The sequence below is a fragment of the Gobio gobio genome, assembly GCF_949357685.1.
Source record: "Gobio gobio genome assembly, chromosome: 11".
Lineage (NCBI taxonomy): Eukaryota > Metazoa > Chordata > Actinopteri > Cypriniformes > Gobionidae > Gobio > Gobio gobio.
In genome coordinates this window covers 20,711,250-20,731,809 of record NC_137104.1, presented here as the reverse complement: position 1 = coordinate 20,731,809, position 20,560 = coordinate 20,711,250, and the positions used below count along the sequence as shown (strand labels likewise).

Sequence of the window (20,560 nt, the reverse complement as noted above, 5' to 3'; positions counted from 1 at the left end):
TTTTCAGTTTGTGAGACACACTAGTAGCAGCCCGGCTTCCTAGTGACCTTCTGCCCTTCAATAGGGAGGAGTTTTTCCGACACCTTCAGCCTCTGATGGCTTCCAGTGTCCCTCCGACTCCTCAATGGAGTGGAGTTATCACCCACCGTCTGCCTCTGATGGCTTTCGGCAAACTCACCGTCTCACTTCCCAATTCTCTCAACTCTCCCAAGCAGACAGCACTAACCAATAATAAAATAAATTTGTAACCAAAAATAAAAACAAGGTTAAATTAAAACAGTTATAAAAAGAAGTAAAAGAATAAAAAGATGATACATAGATAAGAGCAAATCAGTCGGACGTACAGTGGCTCATTCAGTAAATGTACAGCTAAACAGATTTGTTTTGAGTCTGGATTTGAATGTGACTACTGTTGGAGCACATCTGATCTGTTCAGGAAGCTGGTTCCAACTGCGGCTGGCATACTAGCTAAAAGCAGACTCTCCTTGCTTTGAGTGAACCCTTGGTATTTCTAACTGACTTGATGCTGATGATCTGAGTGATCTGTTAGGTTTATATTCAGTGAGCATATCTGCAATGTATTGGGGTCCTAGGCCATTGAGCAGGGCTCTACATAGCGACCATTTTGGGTGCATTTGCGCCTGAAAATTACTGCGTCCGACTGCGAAAAAATATTTAGGCGCACTGGTGCGAGTGACCCGATCGATTCTCATGAATAGATGTATAATACAATCGGAATAAAAACTACAAACACTGACTGACTGAGCAACTGTTACGTTTCGTGCTGCAATCAACTGCTTTTCATGCCTTTTGTCAGCAGAGCATGTGCAAAAAACGTGTGCGATGGACTAGCTACACTTCACAGATTGTTTAAAAGGTGAAACCACGGTCTATGGGTGAAACGGGTGTGACACGGCCATGCATTTACCAGACGCCTCGCACTGATGTTTCTTTGCAGCCAAAATTAACTAGAAATACCACATTTGGATTATCATAAACAAGGTCGGAAATTAACAGGGGCTTGGGGCAAAAATGCCACCAAAAATGAATTAATAAAAAATAATTAAAAAATGCTCCTGTCGGAGTTCTTGATTTAATCTTCATCAGCTGCAGTCCATAACATTTATGGTGTTTATGGTTAAAATGACTAGATGCATATGAGTGAGTACATCAGGAATCCATTTTCCAAACCGTGTTTTTATCTTACCCTGAATCACTACGGTACACATATAATAAGTGTTTATTCTGACTATTCAATTCCAGTTCGGGTCGCATAGCTGCGGAGGAGCACAGTCCCTGCGTGACTTGCCATAGACACAAACAGAGAGAAGTAGCTCCGGCTGCAGTGTTCTTCCGCGAGACGCCTGCAGTTCTGTTTATTAAGCGCCAGAGCGCCTAAAGTTACGGACAGCTATTGCTCCGAGCATTGGCATGATTGCAAATGTGATACTGATCTTGTAAAAAAGTCCAATAGACAAGTTGATATTAAGTTACAACGTTTTAGCTAAAATACTGTTTATTTCGTGAAAATCAAAACTACACCAGAACTGTTGCGCATCTCCAAGCGGTTCGATCGAATGAATCTGCGTTTGAACGATTTAATGAATGACTCGCACACAGACTTGACACCACCTACTGGCGGTTTTATTTTCATATTTATACTTTGCATGGACTTTTTATTTAAAATATAAATCTTTTAACTAAGTTTAAGTTTAACTTGTACATAGCCTTTTTGTACATTTAGCCATTTCTAAATTCAAACACTTATATTTTAAACATTCATACAACATTATTTACCCATGAGCCGCATTAAATCTATGTAAATGTGTCTAAACACCACTTCAGATGGAGCTGCTGTGCCACTTCTACACTGCAAAGATGGATCTTTTGATGCTGATTTAATTAGATTGGTAACAGTCTGGTTGTGTCTTTTAATGCTCTAACTGAATTTATTGTTTAAATTAACATTTTAAAAACAACTTTTCTATTTTAATTGAAGAAATTGACAAAAGATGATGATGCATTGATGATGCATACATTTAATAAGATTAGAAAACATTGATCATCCTGTAATGGGAAAGTTATAATTGGAATGCGTGTTATTGATCAGAAAGTGCTCCTAAATTTTTGACTGTGCTCCTAATTTTTTTTATTTAGGAGCACAAGTGCTCCTCAAGAAAAATGTTAGCGTAGAGCCCTGTTGAGTGATTTGTAAACAAGTAACAGTACTTTAAAATCTATTCTAAATGTAACTAGAAGCCAGTGTAAAGACCTGAGGACTGGTGTGATGTGTTCATATTTTCTGGTTCTGCTCAGAATCCTGGCAGCAGCGTTCTGTATGAGCTGCAGCTGTCTAATTGTCTTATTGGGAAGGCCGGTGAGGAGTCCATTACAATAGTCCACCCTGCTGGTGATGAAAGCAGTTTCTCTAAGTCTTGTCTGAGACAAAGCATCACATTTTTGTGATGTTTTTGAGATGATAGTATGCTGATTTACTTATTGCTTTTACATGACTACTGAAACTCAGGTCTGACGCCAAAATCACACCAAGATCCCTGACTTGATTTTTTAGTTTTCAGACCTCTAGCCTCAAGGTATGCGTTCAACTTGAGAATTTCATTTTTGTTTCCAAATGCAATGAGTTCAGTTTTGTCTTTGTTTAACTGAAGAACGTTTTGGCACATCCAGTTGTTAACTTCATCAATGCATTTGCACAGGGAGTCAATGGGGCTGTAGTCATTAGGTGATAGTGCTAAGTAGATCAGGGTGTTGTCTGCATAGCTGTGGTAAGCAATTTTGTTCTTTTTCATTATTTGGCTCAGTGGCAGCATATACAGGTTGAATTGGAGTGGTGCAAGAATTGACCCTTGTGGGACTCTGCATGTCATGGATGTCCACTCAGACCTATGGTCACCTATTCTCACGTAGTAACCTCTCCCTTGTAAGTATGACCTGAACCATTTAAGGCCATGCCAAAAAGCACAACCCAGTTTTCCAGCCTGTCAAGAAGTATGTTGTGGTCAACAGTGTCGATCGAATGCAGCACTGAGGTCGAGTAGTACCAGAATTGATGTTTTGCCTGTATCAGTATTTAAGCAAATATCATTTATTATCTTTAAAAGCGCTGTCTCTGTGCTGTGATGCGGTTGGAAAGCAAGAGCGTCCGAACAGTAGCTAAGCAGGAAGCAGAAAGTATTATGCAAAAGCTTTTCAACCATTCAAGCAACAAGACAAAAGAGAACGAGCTGTCTGTGAATGTCCTGTCTATGTGACACACACATCGCACAGAAAGACGCACGGCAGTATCATGTGCACAGAATCGATTTCTCTTTCGCGCTTGAATGAAAAATAACACACAATTATGCCAAAACGTCCATTTTTCATTTGAGCAGTCTTAAATTATTATTTTTTTAAAGTCTTAAATGAATATAAACAGTAATGAGATGTGCGTGAGATCTGCATCATGCGCAGCACCGGTCTTAAAGTGACAGCAGCCACTAATGATGTCTGTCATTAAAGGGTCATAAAACCCCAAAACACATCTTTTGAGAATGTGAAAAGATATGTACAGGATCATTGAAAACACTAAAAGCACTCATACATTTTACCAACAAGTGGAAATTGTTTATTTTTGCGTTTTTCTGAGCAATTTCATTCTTCCGGGTTGAAAAGCAAAGTTGGAGCAACGTCACGGAATGTGAGGTGGAAGCGTGATTTCGGAGTGTGTGATTGGCTGCCGGCACGATTCTACGTTTCTACAAAAATCATATAGATCATATACATCCCAGAGCAAGTTTTTATGGACATATTTTATATAGCCTACTATATTTATATACTAAACATGAACCAGCACTGTGTATCCACACATATTTAATCACGTCTTCTTCAAATGAAATAGATGTGCAAATAAGGACACTGATACAACCGTACGTCTGATCATGAATGCGATGACACAATGATGTAGAACGACAATTCAAAGAACTATGGACAAATAAGTAACTATGCCTTTATTCTTTCTGTGTTCAACTGACGTGTGTTATTTGTGACTGTAGTGCTCGTAAATGTAATGAAAATATTATTAGACCTTTTAAATGTTCTTCCGCGTTTCTCCCTCGCTTGTTATCATTGGGTTAGATTTTTAAAATACATTAAGGTGCTCTCAACTCTGTTGTGTTTTTTTTTTTCTGTGGTCATATTTTAATATTCATGTGTCTGTATAATGAGTGTGTTGCAGGTCTGTGTTTTATTGGTTGTTGTATCCCCTCTTCCCACATTCTACTCTCCCACTTTTCTACAGCTTTACACGCCCATTTTTTGGGACTTTTTCAAAAAGGTGTGAACAACCAGGCTAAAACAGGGGGTTTCATAACACTTTAATGTTAATCAAAGAACAAAGGTAACAGAGAAAATTACTCACTGCTCTTGACTGAAGAACTTTTGTAGCTTTAATACGGATTAATCTATTTTTAATTTATAATTTATGCAGTGCAGAGTTTTTGATAACTTTATTACATTTCTGTATATTTCCTACCTGTTAGACAGGTATTAGTATCAGTGATGCCATTAAACAAGTATTTAAAATATACTGTCTTTATGTTGTTTTTATTTGGAGATTAACTGTGAAATTATTACATTATAAACTATATTAAAAACGTGTTTTTCATTTTGATTAATTAATTAATTATAAGTGATTAATCCAGTTAATTTTTTTTATCGATTGACAGCACTAATTTATATTAAATGCAATTAGCTGAATTTGGAGTGCTTTTTGACCCACTTAACAAGGACTTGAGTCTTTATATATAATTTCATAATTACTTCTATTGTCTTTGATATATGGTTAAAGTTAACTGCCGAAGGACAAGCTTTTATAGTCAACAAAAATATAATTTCATACAATTTCTGTTGAAACTTGTACATCATGTATTAAAAAATATATATTTGTAATTATACATTTGCAATGATGAAATTGCAATTTAGTACATTTTTTATATATTAACTTTAAATGTAACATCAATAACACACTGCAGTTCAAATTATAACCAAGTACTTTACATGTGTTAGTCAACAGATAAATATGTATTTCTTTAAAAACTGTGCTTTTCATAGCACAACAAAACATAAGGATTTAAAACGTACTTTGAAGTAAAACTTTTAATTTGACATAATTAAAGGGTGAATTAAATTGTACTTGTGTATTACGAAACAGTCATAAAAGTAAGTAGACTTAAGTGGCCTTTTATTTAATAAATAATTCTATTATCTGTGAGTACCGTAAAAAAAAAAAAACCTTTTAAGATTTGAAGTTCACTACTGCACATTCAAAACAATTAAGCGCATATCTTTTTCACAAGGGTTCTTAGTTGCTAAAAAAGGGGATGAAATACAAATCTTGCTGCTTTTACATGAAAACGGATATGATGAACAAGTGATCCAATGTATCTATTACTTGATTCGCAATTTGACATGTTTCAAGAAATACGGTGAAGATTGCGTTTTCTTACAGAGATAACACTCAGGGCAGTGCAAAAACTATTTATGATAAACCAGTGTTTCAATCCAATGTGGACTTTGGCATAAATACAAATGGAAATGGAAGTTGTTAAATTCTTCTGTTTGAGAACTTCTGCATTATTGTACTTCTTTTTAAATAGTTTATTGCAAAATAAAAATGTCTCCTTAATAATTACAAAACTGTACATAGGAAAAATACAAAATCATTCTTACCTGTATAATGTCTGTCATCTGCATTAGAAGCAAAACACAGGAAAAACAACAGAATTATAAGGAATTATAAGGAATGATTATAAAATTGATTGAACGCACACAAATACACTAATACTCACAGTGGCAGACAGGTTTGGGTGAGTCCCACTTGCCCAGCTTAGTGCACTGTGTGCTGTTTCTGCCCACCAGGATGAACCCCTCCAGACAGCTGTAGTGAAGTATTGTGCCCTCCACCGCTGGGCCTGCAGGGTGCACCGTCACACGGCCGTTCTCCAGAGACGTCCACACCCGCGGACACGGCAGCACTGAGGAGCACACAGTACAGTGAAAGGTCAGTTATACAAGCCTTTTACGATCCTTGAAAATCTGATCTAATTATTATGTTGACTTGTTGCTTAAAGGTGGTTTATATTGTTTTAAGATCTATGTTTCTTGTGAGCAGTCCTCCTTTATGGGATTAATAAAGTTTTTACCTTACCTTACCTTACCGTACCTTTGTAAGACATAACAGTGTTATTATTTAAAATGTATCTGTCTAAAGCAGTGAAAAGATAAATGATGGCAAAACAGAACAAATCATCCTGAGAGACCAATTGTACTGTATCACACACAATATGCTCAGTGGTCATCTGTTATAACTTATATTTCCGTCCAGAAGTGTGTGTGTGTGTGTGTGTGTAAACCCTATATTATGGGGAAGTCATGTCCCCACAAAGATGGCAATATCCAAAAAGATGGCAATATCCAAAATTGTCCTTATCCTTGTCCTTGTGGGGACATTTTTTGGTCCCCATGAGGAAAACAACATACAGATTTTTTTTTGTGTTGAAAATTTAAAAATGCAGAAAGTTTTTTGTGATGGGTAGGTTTAGGGGTAGGCTCAGGTTAGGGGACAAAATATACAGTTTGTACAGTATAAAACCATTACATCTATGGAGAGTCCCCACAAAGATAGCGTACCAGACGTGTATGTGTGTGTGAGCACTTGACGTAGCTTACTTTGGAGGACAGTATCGCCAAAAAAACGTATCCAGCTAAATTGGGCAAAACCTACATTATAAGGAATGTCCTCGAAAGAACAAAGGACAGCTTTATTCAGAATAGCATACTGATCTTGCTTGTTGTGCTGTAATGCATGTGCACACCGCACACTGTACACTGATGTTCAGAAGTTTGAGGTCAGAAAAATATTTAGCAAGGATGCTAAACTGATTAGTAAAGCGACAGTAAAGACTTTAACATTAGGTATGTGTACATGCATTCATTTTCTGAATTTAAGCTGATTTCAGATTGTGAAAGTTCTGTTTATTTGAACCCTAAACATTGCAATCTGAACGACATATTAAGCATGTACACTATGTATTCCCAATAATACTTCAGCACATGCACAATGCATCAGTCGTTCAGAACCGGAGAAAGTCACCAAGCATAATTGTCATTTTTTGTATTGTTGACATTTCTAAAAAGAAAGCTTACATAATGTATGTCAGAAAAGCTTTTTTTTTTTGAGTAAATACTTGGTACATTTTCAATCTCCTCCACTGACAAGTTTGTAAGACAGAAAATATAAAAATAAATGTTTCCTGATCATGTGACACTGAAGACTGGAGTACTTTCAGCTTTGCCATCAGAGTTATAAATTACATTTAAAATATATTCAGTTACAATTTAAAAATCTAATAATATTTTATTACTGTTTCTACTGTATTTTTTTTATCAAATGAATGCAGCTTTGGTGAGTATATTTCTTCATAAAAAGTTTTTTTTTAAATCTTATCCAAACTTTTGAATGCTACTGTATCATGTAAATTGTATACAGAGGTACTTGGATGGACACTTCATGGAATACTAGATTCAACAATGCAATGTTTCTTGATTTAATCATCTATTTCAAGTGTGATTAACCAAATGAAATGAGTCAAGAAGGAGCAAAATTGCAGCGGATTTGATAAGTTTTTTTTTTAAATATCTGAAATAGACACTGAATTGATGAGGTCATGTGACAGAAATAGCCCACTAATGTCTGACATGCTTATCATTGTTTCAATTAATTCCTCACAATAGTAGCCTGTATAGTGCGCACTACACTAATGATCATCCCCGTGCAAGGGAACCCCATGCATCCGAAAATTATTATTTTAAAAAAGGCACTTATATATCTGTATGTATAAAGACCAAATTAATACTGTGAAAAATAATATAATAAAAAGTGTAAAATATTATTTGAAAAATATTTAGTCTTTTTTTTATGCTACTTTATTATGTAAAATTTTTCCATACTCACTATAGTACTTTACTGTTAGAAATATTTATTTAATTAAATAAATTGTTTTATTATTTATTTACTCATTTTCATTTATCTAGTTAATTATTTTAAGCTTCTTTTTTATGATTTACTTTAACACTGCTTTTTGCAGAACTTTTCCGCAGTCCTTCTAGTCTTCTAGTACGTATTCTTAGTTTTTCTTTTGGGTCACAGTTAGTCTGTGGTAATATGCTTAATTTAAGAATAACAGATGTCAAAGAGAAGTTGGCTATCATTTAGATACAGTAGGTAAAGTTTGACACTTTGAAAAAAAATGTGACAGAGAGAGGGAAACGATAAATAGTTTTCAGATTGAATCATCTTCAGCGCTGTTGACATTTTCACATTAAGTCCTGACTGATGGTCTAGGATAACTGGCGTTCTCACAATAACAGTGGCAAAACACCTCCATTCTTTGCTTATCACCCAGCATGACAGGGCGGTATAGGCTTAGGTGACTAGTGTCTTTTCCTGATGTAATGTACATTCTACTTTCAAACACTATATTCTTCAACATCTCTTACAAATTCAACAACAATAAAATATATTGTTTAAGTTGTTACTCTTAAGTTGTTATTTTTATTGGATGAGCTGAATTAGTATAAAATGACCAGAGGCAGAGTCTCTAACTAAATTAAAGGGAAAGTTCACCCAAAAATGAATATTCTGTCATCATTTACTCACCCTCAGGTTGTTCCAAACCTGTATACATTTCTTTGTTCTGTTGACCACAAAGGAAGATATTTTGAAGAATCTGGGAAACTGAGCAGTTCGGGGCACCATTGACTTCCAAAGTATTTTTTCCCCAATGGTCGTCAATGGTGCCCCAAAGTGGCCTGGTTACAAACTTTCTTCAAAATATCTTACGTTGTGTTCAGCAGAACAAAGAAATGTGTACAGGTTTGGAACAACTTGAGGGTGAGTAAATGGTTTTGGGTGAACTATCCCTTTAACTAATTAGAGTCAACATTATGGCCTCTTCTATTTAGAAATCTAGGCTGTTTGCTCATTATAGGTGAATGTAGATGCCGTGCCTAACAATAATGAAAGCCAAGAATCCTTTAATAAATAATAAGCTATTACTGACAGTCACAGTTTTGAAAAGACGCGATGTTACCTCATGAACAAATGCAACTGCACTGAATGTCCTGTTGGGTTGAGATAAGAATGGACATTAACAATGAAATTAAGTGAGTCATTTCCAGCAAAAGGCTGTGACAGAAAGACTGCATAAAACCAGATGTGTGTAGTACTTGAATAATTGTACTTCATTACTATATTACAATACTACAAAATATAATGATGGAGAATTTGTATGTACTTTGTATGTGTGTTGATATTGTTACTGTTAAACAAACTATTACAAAATAGCTTCCAATGATTAAAAAAAGCTGGAAAAGGGGATCAGATGAAAACAAAAACAAAACTGAAATAATAAAAAACTGTTAAAAATGACAACATTAAATTACTAAAACAATTCAAATGAATACTGAAAATAGACTAGTAAACACATTCTAAAATAACACTGGAACTAGAAACCAAACACTTTATAGTCCTTACAAAATCATCTAGATCTTGTTTAGTACATTTGCAGGACATCATGATGTACATCTTTCCTCTTTTTTTTTTACTGAGCTTGTAAGACATTCCAGCCCTCAAGCAATATGTTTGAATACTTTTGTTTCTGAAGATGGATGAAGTTGTTATGTAAAGTTACTGTAACAAAAAAAAATTGTCAAAAGCTAAAATAGTTTATAAACGTGGAAACTATTCACTTAAGTATGTTTTATCTAGATGCGTTTAGTCCTTTGCAGAAAACAAAAGAAAGAGTTGAACATACAGCATTTGCTGCGCTGGTTCAGGTCAGTCCAAGTGCCGTCAGGGAGACACTTCCTGACCTTTGGTCCAACAATCACTCTGCTCCCTCTGCAGATGTACTCGATTTCATAATCCACCGGCAATACTTGAACACTACGGATCTGCACCCAGAAAGAGAGAACTCTGTTACAACAAATTTAAACTCATACACTGCTTGTTAAAACGTTTGGGGTCAGTACAATGTTGTAGTTTTTTTTAAATGATTGAGTACTTTTATTCAGCAAGGCTGCATTAAATTCACCAAAAGTGACAGTAAAGACATTTATAATTTTCGAAAAGATTTTTATTTCAAATAAATGCTGTTCTTTTGAATTTTCATGGTTTCCACAAAAATATTAAGCAGCACAACTGTTTTCAACATAAGAAATGTGTTTTCAACATAAGAAATGTTTCTTGAGCAGCAAATCAGCCAATTAGAATGATTTCTGAAGGATCATGTGACACACTGTTGATGCTACAAATTCAGCTTTGCTATCATAAGAATAATTTACATTTAAAAATATATTTAAATAAAACCCAGTTATTTTAAATTGTGCAAACACTTCACTGTATTACTATACTGTATTTTTTATTAAACAAATGCAGCCTTGGTGAGCATAATGTATTTTTAAAAATATTAAAGCATATACCGACCTCAACATTTTCAACAGTAGCATATACTTGTCCCTTTATCCCCCAGACTCACACATATACACATATTTAATACAATAAATTAATACAAAATTAAATACTCAAACTCTTCACACCTGTTCCTGGGTCAGGCCCCTGTATCTGATCCCTCCATCTCTTGGTGGGCGAATGATAGCACAACCTAATGGAAAAGATATGTAGATAATCAAAGATAATCATACTTTCTGAAGGCTGTCTGTATAAGTCTACTTATTACATTTTCAGAAACCCTACAAATATTTATTACAATCGGCAATGCTCATTTTGTCCATTAGATGGCAGACTCTCCTTTCTGAACATCTGAGGCAGCTTTGAGCTAGCAGAAGCAATGGCGACACAGCCATGATGGAAGCTCCTGTGACGGCCTGAGTCGTTTATTCGCCATTCTTGCCACTATTATTGAATAGGATGACTATAGGCCTATATATATATATATATATATATATATATATATATATATATATATATATATATATATATATATATATATATATATATATATATATATATATATATATATATATATATATATATGTGATTACAGTAGGCTCTACTAGTGAAACCAAAATTGTATATATATATATATATATATTATATATATATACAATTTTTGTTTCACTAGTAGAGCCTACTGTAATCACAGACTACAAATGTAGCCCTATATAGTACTAGTACTCCACACTTAATGTTCCATTATATTTAAGGCATTCATGTCTCTAATCTGTGTAAATGTCTGAGTGTCCCCTGGGCTCAAGGCTCTGCTGGGGATTTGCTGTCAGAATGAAAGAGCACAGTAGCTGTAGCCTGTTATTACAGCCTGGTTCACCTACAGTGTCAGCAGCTAATTACAGTCATCACCAAACCCAGTGCCCAGGGGCAAGAAAGACCAGCATGACTTGTGTGGGCGCTTGTGTGTATTAGAATCATTTTGTGTGTAAGGGTATTTTTAGGGACCAAAACATAAGCAGCATTATCAAAATCAAATGCTTCCATTGGCTCGCTGTTTGCAGATTTGAAGAGATTCTAGTGTAGTTTGAAATGCCAAGTCTACACTGCACAACATGTATTCTGGCATTTTGTGTGACTGCGCACTGTATTCAAGAAGACCACGTACACACTGCAGCTGAATACGGCGTTCGCTCTTCTACTGAATTCTCAATTTCGTTCTGTATATGGAATGGGTCAGGATAGTCGACTAGTAATCAACAACGGCACTTTGTTAGCATTATTTTTTTAGCAGTATGGTTAAGTGAATTAATTTTAATATTCCACTTCTTTGGAAGCAGGGTTATTATTGTTAACTAAAATATTTGTGTCAATTGAAATAAAGCTGAAATTAAATAAAATATAAATATTAGATTGAAAAAAAATTGCCTTGGCAACTAACTGAAAGTTTAGGTTTTCTATTATTAATGTCAGTCAACACTTTGCCATGCATGTGTCTGACTAGAATGACAGATCAAGCGACACACCTTGACAAGCGATATTTCACAGGCTCTTGTTCCTGTTCAACAGGCCATAGAACAGGGCCATTATGCATGGGGGGGATTATATACGTGACGATTTATGTACTTATTATAGCTGTCAGACATCTAATAGTGTTGATATTGTGTTTCATTAGTCGTTCAGCTTGGGCAAAGCAGACTAGCTAAGCTTGTAATATATGAGATAGGAAGGATGCAATTAGAGCTGGATGGAGAAGACGTGAGAAAAAATTCAATTCTAGATGCTGACTGATGTGACCAGTGAATAAGACCTTTTTACACACCCGGAATATCAACATACTACATAGCAAACACAAACAAATAAACAAATGATGCACACAAAAACTGACACACAAATCCTCTGAAATGCTGTACTAAAATTGCTAAAAGTAAAACTGAAGTTAAAAAATGTATATATAATAATTTAAAGCAAAAAACAAAAACAAAAGTAATAATAAACAAATAATAAATATGACAAAAGCATAAAAAAAAATGACTAAAACTTAAACTAAAATTAAATGAACTGAAACCAAACTGAAAATACAATAAGTAAAAGCTCATTCTAATTCAAAATATTAATAAATACCACACTAGTATATAAATAAAACTAAAATAACCGGATAAAAATCCTTAAAACACTGCTCTGAAATGTATGAAATGAGAAGTCATACTGAGTGCTGAATCTATTGTGAATCAATAGTGAACTTATGTTTTGGCTGAGTTCAGAACTTTGCAGTTTGTGAATGAGAGAAAAACTGCCTGCCACACAATAGTTCAAAAATGTATTGTTTACGTATGTAACCTTAGTTCCCTGAGGGAACGAGACGCTGCGTCACCGCTGTGGGAACGCCCCTGCATGATTGCATCGTGAAGCACGTATGGAATCAGTCCAATGGCGTGACGAGATCGACCAGGAAACTATAAAGCACACCTGAACCAAACAATGTCAGCTTCTGAAAAGCCTAAAGCAAGTCGATCAGGGGCATGCCGGGAGTTTGGCAGAGTGACACAGCATCTCGTTCCCTCTTCAGGGAACTAAGGTTACGTATACGTAACCGAGACGTTCCCTTTCAAGGGAACTCGAGCTGCGCCACTCCGGTGGGAACGCTATACCCACATCGCCTTAGGAGCAAATGCCCGTCCGTGTGAAGCACAGTGCACACTAAGAAGTCGACTCGTAAGCAAGTGAGATGGCCTCAACCACCCACTTGCTCATCCTCTGCTTAGATGCAGGGCACCCTTTCCTAGGTGACCCAAAACAAGTGAACAGTTCAGACTTACTCAACAGGGAAGCTCTGTGGAGATAAGCATCTAAGGCCCTAAAAAGGGCAGAGCAGATTCAGTTTCTCCTGGTCTGATGTCCGAAAAGAAGGAGGAAAGAAGGCCTGCAGTATAACTAGTCTTACAACATTAGTAGGGAACTTGGGAATATAGCCCAGCTTAGGGTGAAGGAAGGCCTTAACCATGCCGGGAGCAAATTCCAAGCACAGGGGTGAAACCGAGAGAGCTTGAATGTCTCCAATTCTTTTGAGAGACGAAATAGAAGCAGAAAGATAGTTAAGTGTGAGAAACTTCTCAGGAACTTCTTCAATAGGCTCGAAGGGAGCCTCCGAGAGGCCTTGCAACACAATGGCCAAGTCCCAGGCCGGCACCCTTGTGCAAACTGCAGGTCTTAACCTCAAAGTGCCACGAAGGAAACGAGTAACCAGAGGGGGTCTCCCCAATGATACACCACCCAAAGGAGTGTGGTAAGCAGCTAAGGCCGCCACACACACCTTTATTGTGGAGAGGGATAGCCCTGCGGATAATCTTTCCTGCAGGAAGTCCAGCACTGCTCCCACCAGGCAGTTAACTGGGTCAAACTGGTGATTCCCGCACCATGAAGTGAATAATCTCCACTTCAAGGCATAAAGTTTCCTCTTAGAGCGAGCTCTGGAGTGGAGTATGGTCTCAACAATCTCGGTTGAGAGATTGGAAGGATGGATACATGGAAGTATGTGTCCTTGAGATCTATTGTGACAAACCAGTCCTTGGATCTGATTTGTGACACAATCTGCTTGAGAGTAAGCATCTTAAACTTGAACTTCCTTACAGAGCTATTTAATTGGCGCAGATCTAAAAATCAGATGCAACCCTCCATCCTTCTTTGGCACAATGAAGTACCGTCTGTAAAACCCTGACTCCCTGCTGGGAGGAGGAACCCTTTCTATAGCCTCCTTTCGCAAAAGAGTCTCTACTTCTTGTGTCATGACCAGAGCCTACTCGGGACCTGGACACTGTGGGCAGGACCCCGCTGAATCGGGGCAGACGAGACCTGAACTGAATGGCATACCCCTTTTCTACTGTCTGCAGGACCCAACAAGATATATTTGGTAGACTTTTCCACTCTGCCAGAAAATCTACTAAGGGTACCAGTCTCTCGAGACTTGCCTCTGGTGTACTTTGGACAGCAAGCACAGTGCCCTGAAGTCTTTGGCGCAGCCCTCTTAGCGACAATGACGGTCCTCAGATCTGCCCTGCCCTTCAAAGACTGGGCCTGTGAGCATCACCCTGCCTCCTACGCTCTCTGTGGGGGAGCACGAGTAGCAATTCTCTGCTTCTGCTGTGCCCAATGTGAGGAGCTCGTACTCGGTTTGGGCTGCTCCCGCCAAGCAGCCCCTGAGACCTGGGTCTTACGAGGGAGAAACTGTTGGAGTGCCGCCGTCTGCTTTTTGGACTCCTGAAACCCACTTCTTCATTTTCCCCCAGGTCTTTCAGCAGGTCAGCCTAGTATGCCTGCAGAATGGACATAGTGTGCAGAAATGCTGCAGCCAGACCCACTGCCGAGTACACTTGACCCACCAACACAGAAGTAGCTCTTAGAGGTTTGGTGGGCAATGTCAGGCTTTCAGGGACGATGCAGAGTTGGGAGAGAGATAGCTCACAAGTGTCTCTTCTACCCTAGACATCTCCCATACCGTTCTTTTTCAGCCCTACTACGTTACTGTAGGTGGAAGTTTGAGGGCTGAAAATTCTGTATGAGACTGGCTTCTTCCGTGACCTCAACATCTCAGTGTGGAGGTCGAGAAAAAACAGCAAGCCCTGAGGTGGAGGTTGGGTGTTTCTTGCTGGCAGTAAGCATTTGTCTAATTTACTTTTTCTTTGACTAAGCTCCTGTCTCTCGCCTGGCCAATCTAAACTTAACTTGGCTACAGCGCAAGTCAACAGCTCCATAAGCTCCTCACATGCAGCAGACTGAAGTGGCGTATCTTCAGTATCTCCTGTAGCGACACTAACAACGGTGCCACAACCGGGGCGTAAAAAAACACAGCACGTGCTTCCAGACCCTGGATAGACCCTGGATAGAGGCACTGGACCTGGCAGGTGAAGGCAGAAAAAGGGAGGTGCCCGTCTCTAACCCCTCTGCCAGATCCATTTGCGATCCCCACGACTGAAGCCACCACTCTGCCTCAGCAGAAGCGGGACCCGAGCCGCAAGGAGTGCGAGCCGAAGCACCCTCCTTGAAGAGCGCAGCATTCTCATTGACAAACGCTCACAATGCTCACAAGCAGCTCCCTAGAGAGCTGCGTGAACGTGCTGCACTCCCATGCAAGCAATGCACATAGTGTATCCCCACCCATGATGAAACGAGGGTAGGGATGAACACATTTTCTGAACAGTTGTTCGCTCGCCATATTCTTTGTGTACTTTTTTTTTTGTATGTGGTGAAATCTCCTGCCTAGCAGAAACTAAAGACAGACAAAAACCAGGACAATAATTCACACAGAGCGCTTGCTGAAGGCACAGATGCTGATATTGTTTGGTTCAGGTGTGCTTTATAGTTTATTGGTCGATGACACCAGGAAACTTTATAGTTTCCTGGTGCTTTATAGTTTCCTGTTCTGTCACGCCATTGGACTGATTCCATACGTGCTTCACGACGCAATCACGCAGGGGCGTTCCCACAGCGGTGACGTAGCGCAAGTTCCCTTGAAAGGGAACAATAAATAGACAGTCTTTATATGTCAAACATATAGCACGACCAGCATAATCTGTGAATAAATGATCGCAGGTTCATTTTGATGAATTAGTCAAAAAGACTGAGTTTTCCGTTTGAATCTAAAACTAAAACTATAAAAAATATATATATTTTCAGTAATTGAAATAAAACCAACATATAAAATACAATATAAATATTAGAAAAAACAAAATCTTAAACTTAAAACTTTTGCAAATTTAGAAATGTTGCCTTGGCAACTAACTGTAACAGTCTCCGGCTGTATTAAAGTGCATGACGACAAGATGATGAATAATGCAGACTTTAATAATAAACACAGGGGAAATACAAAACCACGTACATAGACGAGAACCGACAAGGGAATGAACATAACAGGCAATTTAAGTACAAGTTGAACACAAACGAAGAGATCTTCATTAACCACTGAAACCACTGAAACGGAGTAGGCCAAACAGGAACTAACAGAACAGAATAACAAAATAGAAGTCCACAATCGTGACACTAATAGAAATAAATATTTTTAAGTTGAAGTAAAATTACTAAAACTAACATAAAACTAGAGATCAAAATGAAAATAAAGGCTAATTCATTATAAATAATACTAAAATTACACTGAGAGGAAGAAAGTCATTTTAAGAAATCACATTACAAAACTAAGTAACTGTATTAATAAAACCTGACTCCAAGACAACCATATTGACAACTACAAAACAAACACCATATCCCTGAGCATTCCTTTAACCAAAAATAGTATTGTTTAGTATTTTTCTTTAGCATATCATTTGTACTGAATTACAGATCCCATCCTCACAAGAAATACACTTGACAAGCATTGCTTGAAAAGTTACAAAAATGTAAGAAAACCATATGTAAGAAAAATAAAAGCAAACACACCTTCATTACCTGTGGTCGTATTACGTGAGGCTATGGTGAGGGAGAAAGACCCGAGGAGAAACGAAAGAACAAACATGAGGGCCATTCTTCTACCTGCAGAACAAGAGAAAAAGAGAGCCGATGGTCATTATCAGAAAAGGAACTGGTGAGTGTGAAAACACTTAGAGACTGATGGAGAGTGATTGTTTAAGGGTGTGAGATGAGTGTGCGAGATGTCCCAGAGAATGAGAGGAAATGAGGAAGTACAGTAGGAGAGCACACAAGGGGACCAGACAGGAAAGGGGTGGAGGTTGAGAGAAGGAGGCATGGAGCGAGGAGAGAAGCAGAAGGGTGGCGAAGAACAGATCTCAAACGGCACTTGCGGACAGATGGATCTGAACAGCTGATCTTCTCTTCTAGATTCACAGTTAGTCTACCACGACCAACCAAATGAGTCACTCGCGGTAGGGTGCCTTCCCTTACTCAGCCTACAGATCTGCTTAATATCTACATCAAGGTGCAAGCACTGCCCAGCCGTCCCCCATCAATATTCCCTTTCCGCCTAGCTGCTTTCTGACTCAGGCGCTCCAACAAGCACCACTGTTAGCGTACATGGGGGAGGACAAGATGAATGATAGCTGTTGTTTCTGTCAATGGCTATTGTGTATATATGTTTTGAGGTCCCATTTTGGGGGTTGTCAAGGGTCCCATTTTACTTATATAGCAATGGCAATTGAGATTCATATGCATTGAAATTGACTGGCTAAGCAGCATTCCCAAAATGATAACAGAAAACAATGATAACAGCACTGTACATTAGTGATGGGGATTTTTCAGTGATTCTACTTATGGCAGAAGGTGATGACAAGAAGTGACTGTTTTTTATAAGTGAATTATTGCCTCAACCAATTGACCTATCGGTAACCCCCGTCCCAATTAGTTACTGTTGCTAACTCGGACAAACAAACGGAGTTGCTAACTGCACACTGCACAGTGTCAGTGTGAAAACCTTATCCCAAATTGTTTTTGGACACAGAATTGTTGCGTCCCCCTCCGATTGATAGCCAAACTTAAATGATGGTTTATTAAGTTTATTGCGTCCTTTTTCACTCAAAAAAAAAATCATCATAAGAGCTGAACAAACAATTAGCATAAGAAGTGTGCATTAACGGCTCATTCACAAACTCTCTCTCTCCGTTGCATTATCATTAACATACACAGCAAATTACAGTAATCACAGTAAACAAACATAAACAGACATTATGCTTTTTCGGGGGTGCTAATAAACTGTAAACTTTGTATCTGAAAACAACTCTGATAAACTGGGAGTGTGAGTTCTCCCTTTCACTGCCCGTATCGCTCCGTAGATTTAAATACCCATCAAAATAGGAGTCCCTCCTTCGTAAGACAGATAATGCAGACCTTAAACATATCTAAAGTCACAGAAATGTACGTGTTTTTGACCTATCGTAACGTTACACTGTTAACTTTACATGACGTGAGAACAGTTAGTTATTTCGGTTTGAATGTTAGCAGGGAATCACTAACTTTAATCGTAACTTAATGAGAGTATGACAACCAGAAAATCCTCTCAGGATACCTGGAATCAGTGTCACAGTATCCCAGACACATCGTTTTACCATTTTTGTAGCATAAACACCATCAATCGATAAGAGCTTCGGATTTGCCAATGTTTCTCTATGGCGCTGAAACCTAAAGATGTCCGAGTTCCGGTCCAAGCGCAACTAATACTCAACTGCCATTGGCTCATCTGCGTTCGAGGGGAGGGGCTTACCGATAGGTCAAATCATTCAACAACACTAATTCATTCAGAAATGGAACAAATGACCGTCTTTATGCACAAGTTTTTGAATGATTGACTCAACTGATTCATTCCACAATACCGATATTCATTCAGGAATGAAACAATGTGCTGTTTTAAAGAGTGAGACATTGAATAATTGATTCAACCAGTTCATTCAAGGTACGAAATAAGTGACTGTCTTTATGAGTGAATCATTGAATAATTGACTTAACCAATTCAATCAACAACACTGATTTATTTAGGAACAAAACAAGCAACTGTCTTTATGATTAAGATATTGAATGACTCAATTGACTTATTTAAGAACACTAACTCATTCAGGAATGAAAAGTTGACTATCTATGAGTGAGTCAATTAATTTATACCTTAATCGACCAAAAACACGGATTAATTCAGGAACAAAACAGTTTACTTTTTTTAAAGGTGATGTATGTAAGTTTTTCACATCGAGTCTGAGGAGGAGGAGGCGGCGGAAAAACAATCTCCAATATTTCGAATTTGGATTGCAATACCTATTTGCCACTAGTTGCCAATCCTACATACCGTCTTTAAATCACTTACAGTACATCAAGAAGCATCCAACCATCCATGAATCTTACAACTTGACTTAAAGGGACTATGTGTAGAATGAAGAAACCCTTGTTATTAGCGACACCAGTGGCTGTTAAGTGAACTGCAGTAAGCAACTTATTGCTCGCACTCATGCACACATTCCATAGTGACGCAAGCGAGCCTCAGCCAAATCAGTGACGTAATGTACAAGAGACTGAACGTCATTCAAGGCCACGATATACTCAAGGCAATTTCTTTTTGGATGGAAATAGTTGGAAATACCTTTGCCACGATATACTTAACGAACATCCTGTTGCCATCCACGCTGATGAGAGCAATGTTTAGATGAATATGTAAATAAAGTAAAGCATCTGATCACGGCATCATGTCGACCGATAAGTTGGTCCCATTTTATATTAGGTGTCTTTAAAGGGTTAGTTCACCCAAAAATGAAAATTCTGTCATTAATTACTTACCCTCATGTCGTTCGACACCCGTAAGACCTCCGTTCATCTTCGGAACACAAATGGAGATATTTTAGTTGAAATCCGATGGCTCAGAAAGGCCTCCATTGGCACATTGCACGTTACACTCTCAAGACCCATAAAAGGTAGTAAAGACGTCGTTACAAAGTCCATCTCACTACAGTGGTTCTACAATAACTTTATGAAGCAACGAGAATAGTTTTTGTGCGCAAACCTAAATAATGACTTATATAGTGATGACCGATTTCAAAACAATGCATCATGAAGCTTCGAAGCGTTATGAATCAGTGAGTCGATTCAGCGGTTTGGATCGCCAAAGTCACGTGATTTCAGCAGTTTGGCAGTTTGACACATGATCCGAATCATGATTCGACTCGCTGATTCATAACGCTTCGAAGCTTCATGATGTATTGTTTTGAAATCGGTCATCACTATACAAGTCCTTATTTAGGTTTTTTTTGCGCACAAAAACTATTCTCGTCGCTTCATAAAGTTATTGTAGAACCACTGTAATGAGATGGACTTTGTAACGACGTCTTTAGTACCTTTATGGGTCTTGAGAGTGTATAGTTCATTGTGCAAATGGAGGCCTTTCTGAGCCATCGGATTTCAACTAAAATATCTTCATTTGTGTTCCGAAGATGAATGGAAGTCTTATGAGTGTCGAACGACATGAGGGTGAGTAATTAATGGCAGAATTTAAATTTTTGGGTGAACTAACCCTTTAACTATTATGTACTATCATTTAAATTAATAATTTGATAC

At 37.9% G+C, this 20,560-nt stretch overlaps 1 protein-coding gene across 1 annotated transcript in view; it reads right to left on the bottom strand.

Annotated features, from left to right (window-relative positions):
* gabbr1b (gamma-aminobutyric acid (GABA) B receptor, 1b) overlaps positions 1–20,560 on the bottom strand; it is a gene marked incomplete at its 3' end in the record, with an annotated part of 158,698 nt that overhangs the window by 97,407 nt on the left and 40,731 nt on the right. Inside the window, exons 2-6 of the mRNA XM_079828501.1 lie at positions 16,955–17,047; positions 10,657–10,721; positions 9,873–10,011; positions 5,847–6,032; positions 5,728–5,745 (exon numbers count right to left, since the gene is read on the bottom strand). Of these exons, the coding sequence (XP_079684627.1) occupies positions 5,728–5,745; positions 5,847–6,032; positions 9,873–10,011; positions 10,657–10,721; positions 16,955–17,039 (493 nt within the window). The 5' untranslated portion in view covers positions 17,040–17,047. The remainder of the gene's footprint in view (positions 1–5,727; positions 5,746–5,846; positions 6,033–9,872; positions 10,012–10,656; positions 10,722–16,954; positions 17,048–20,560) is intronic.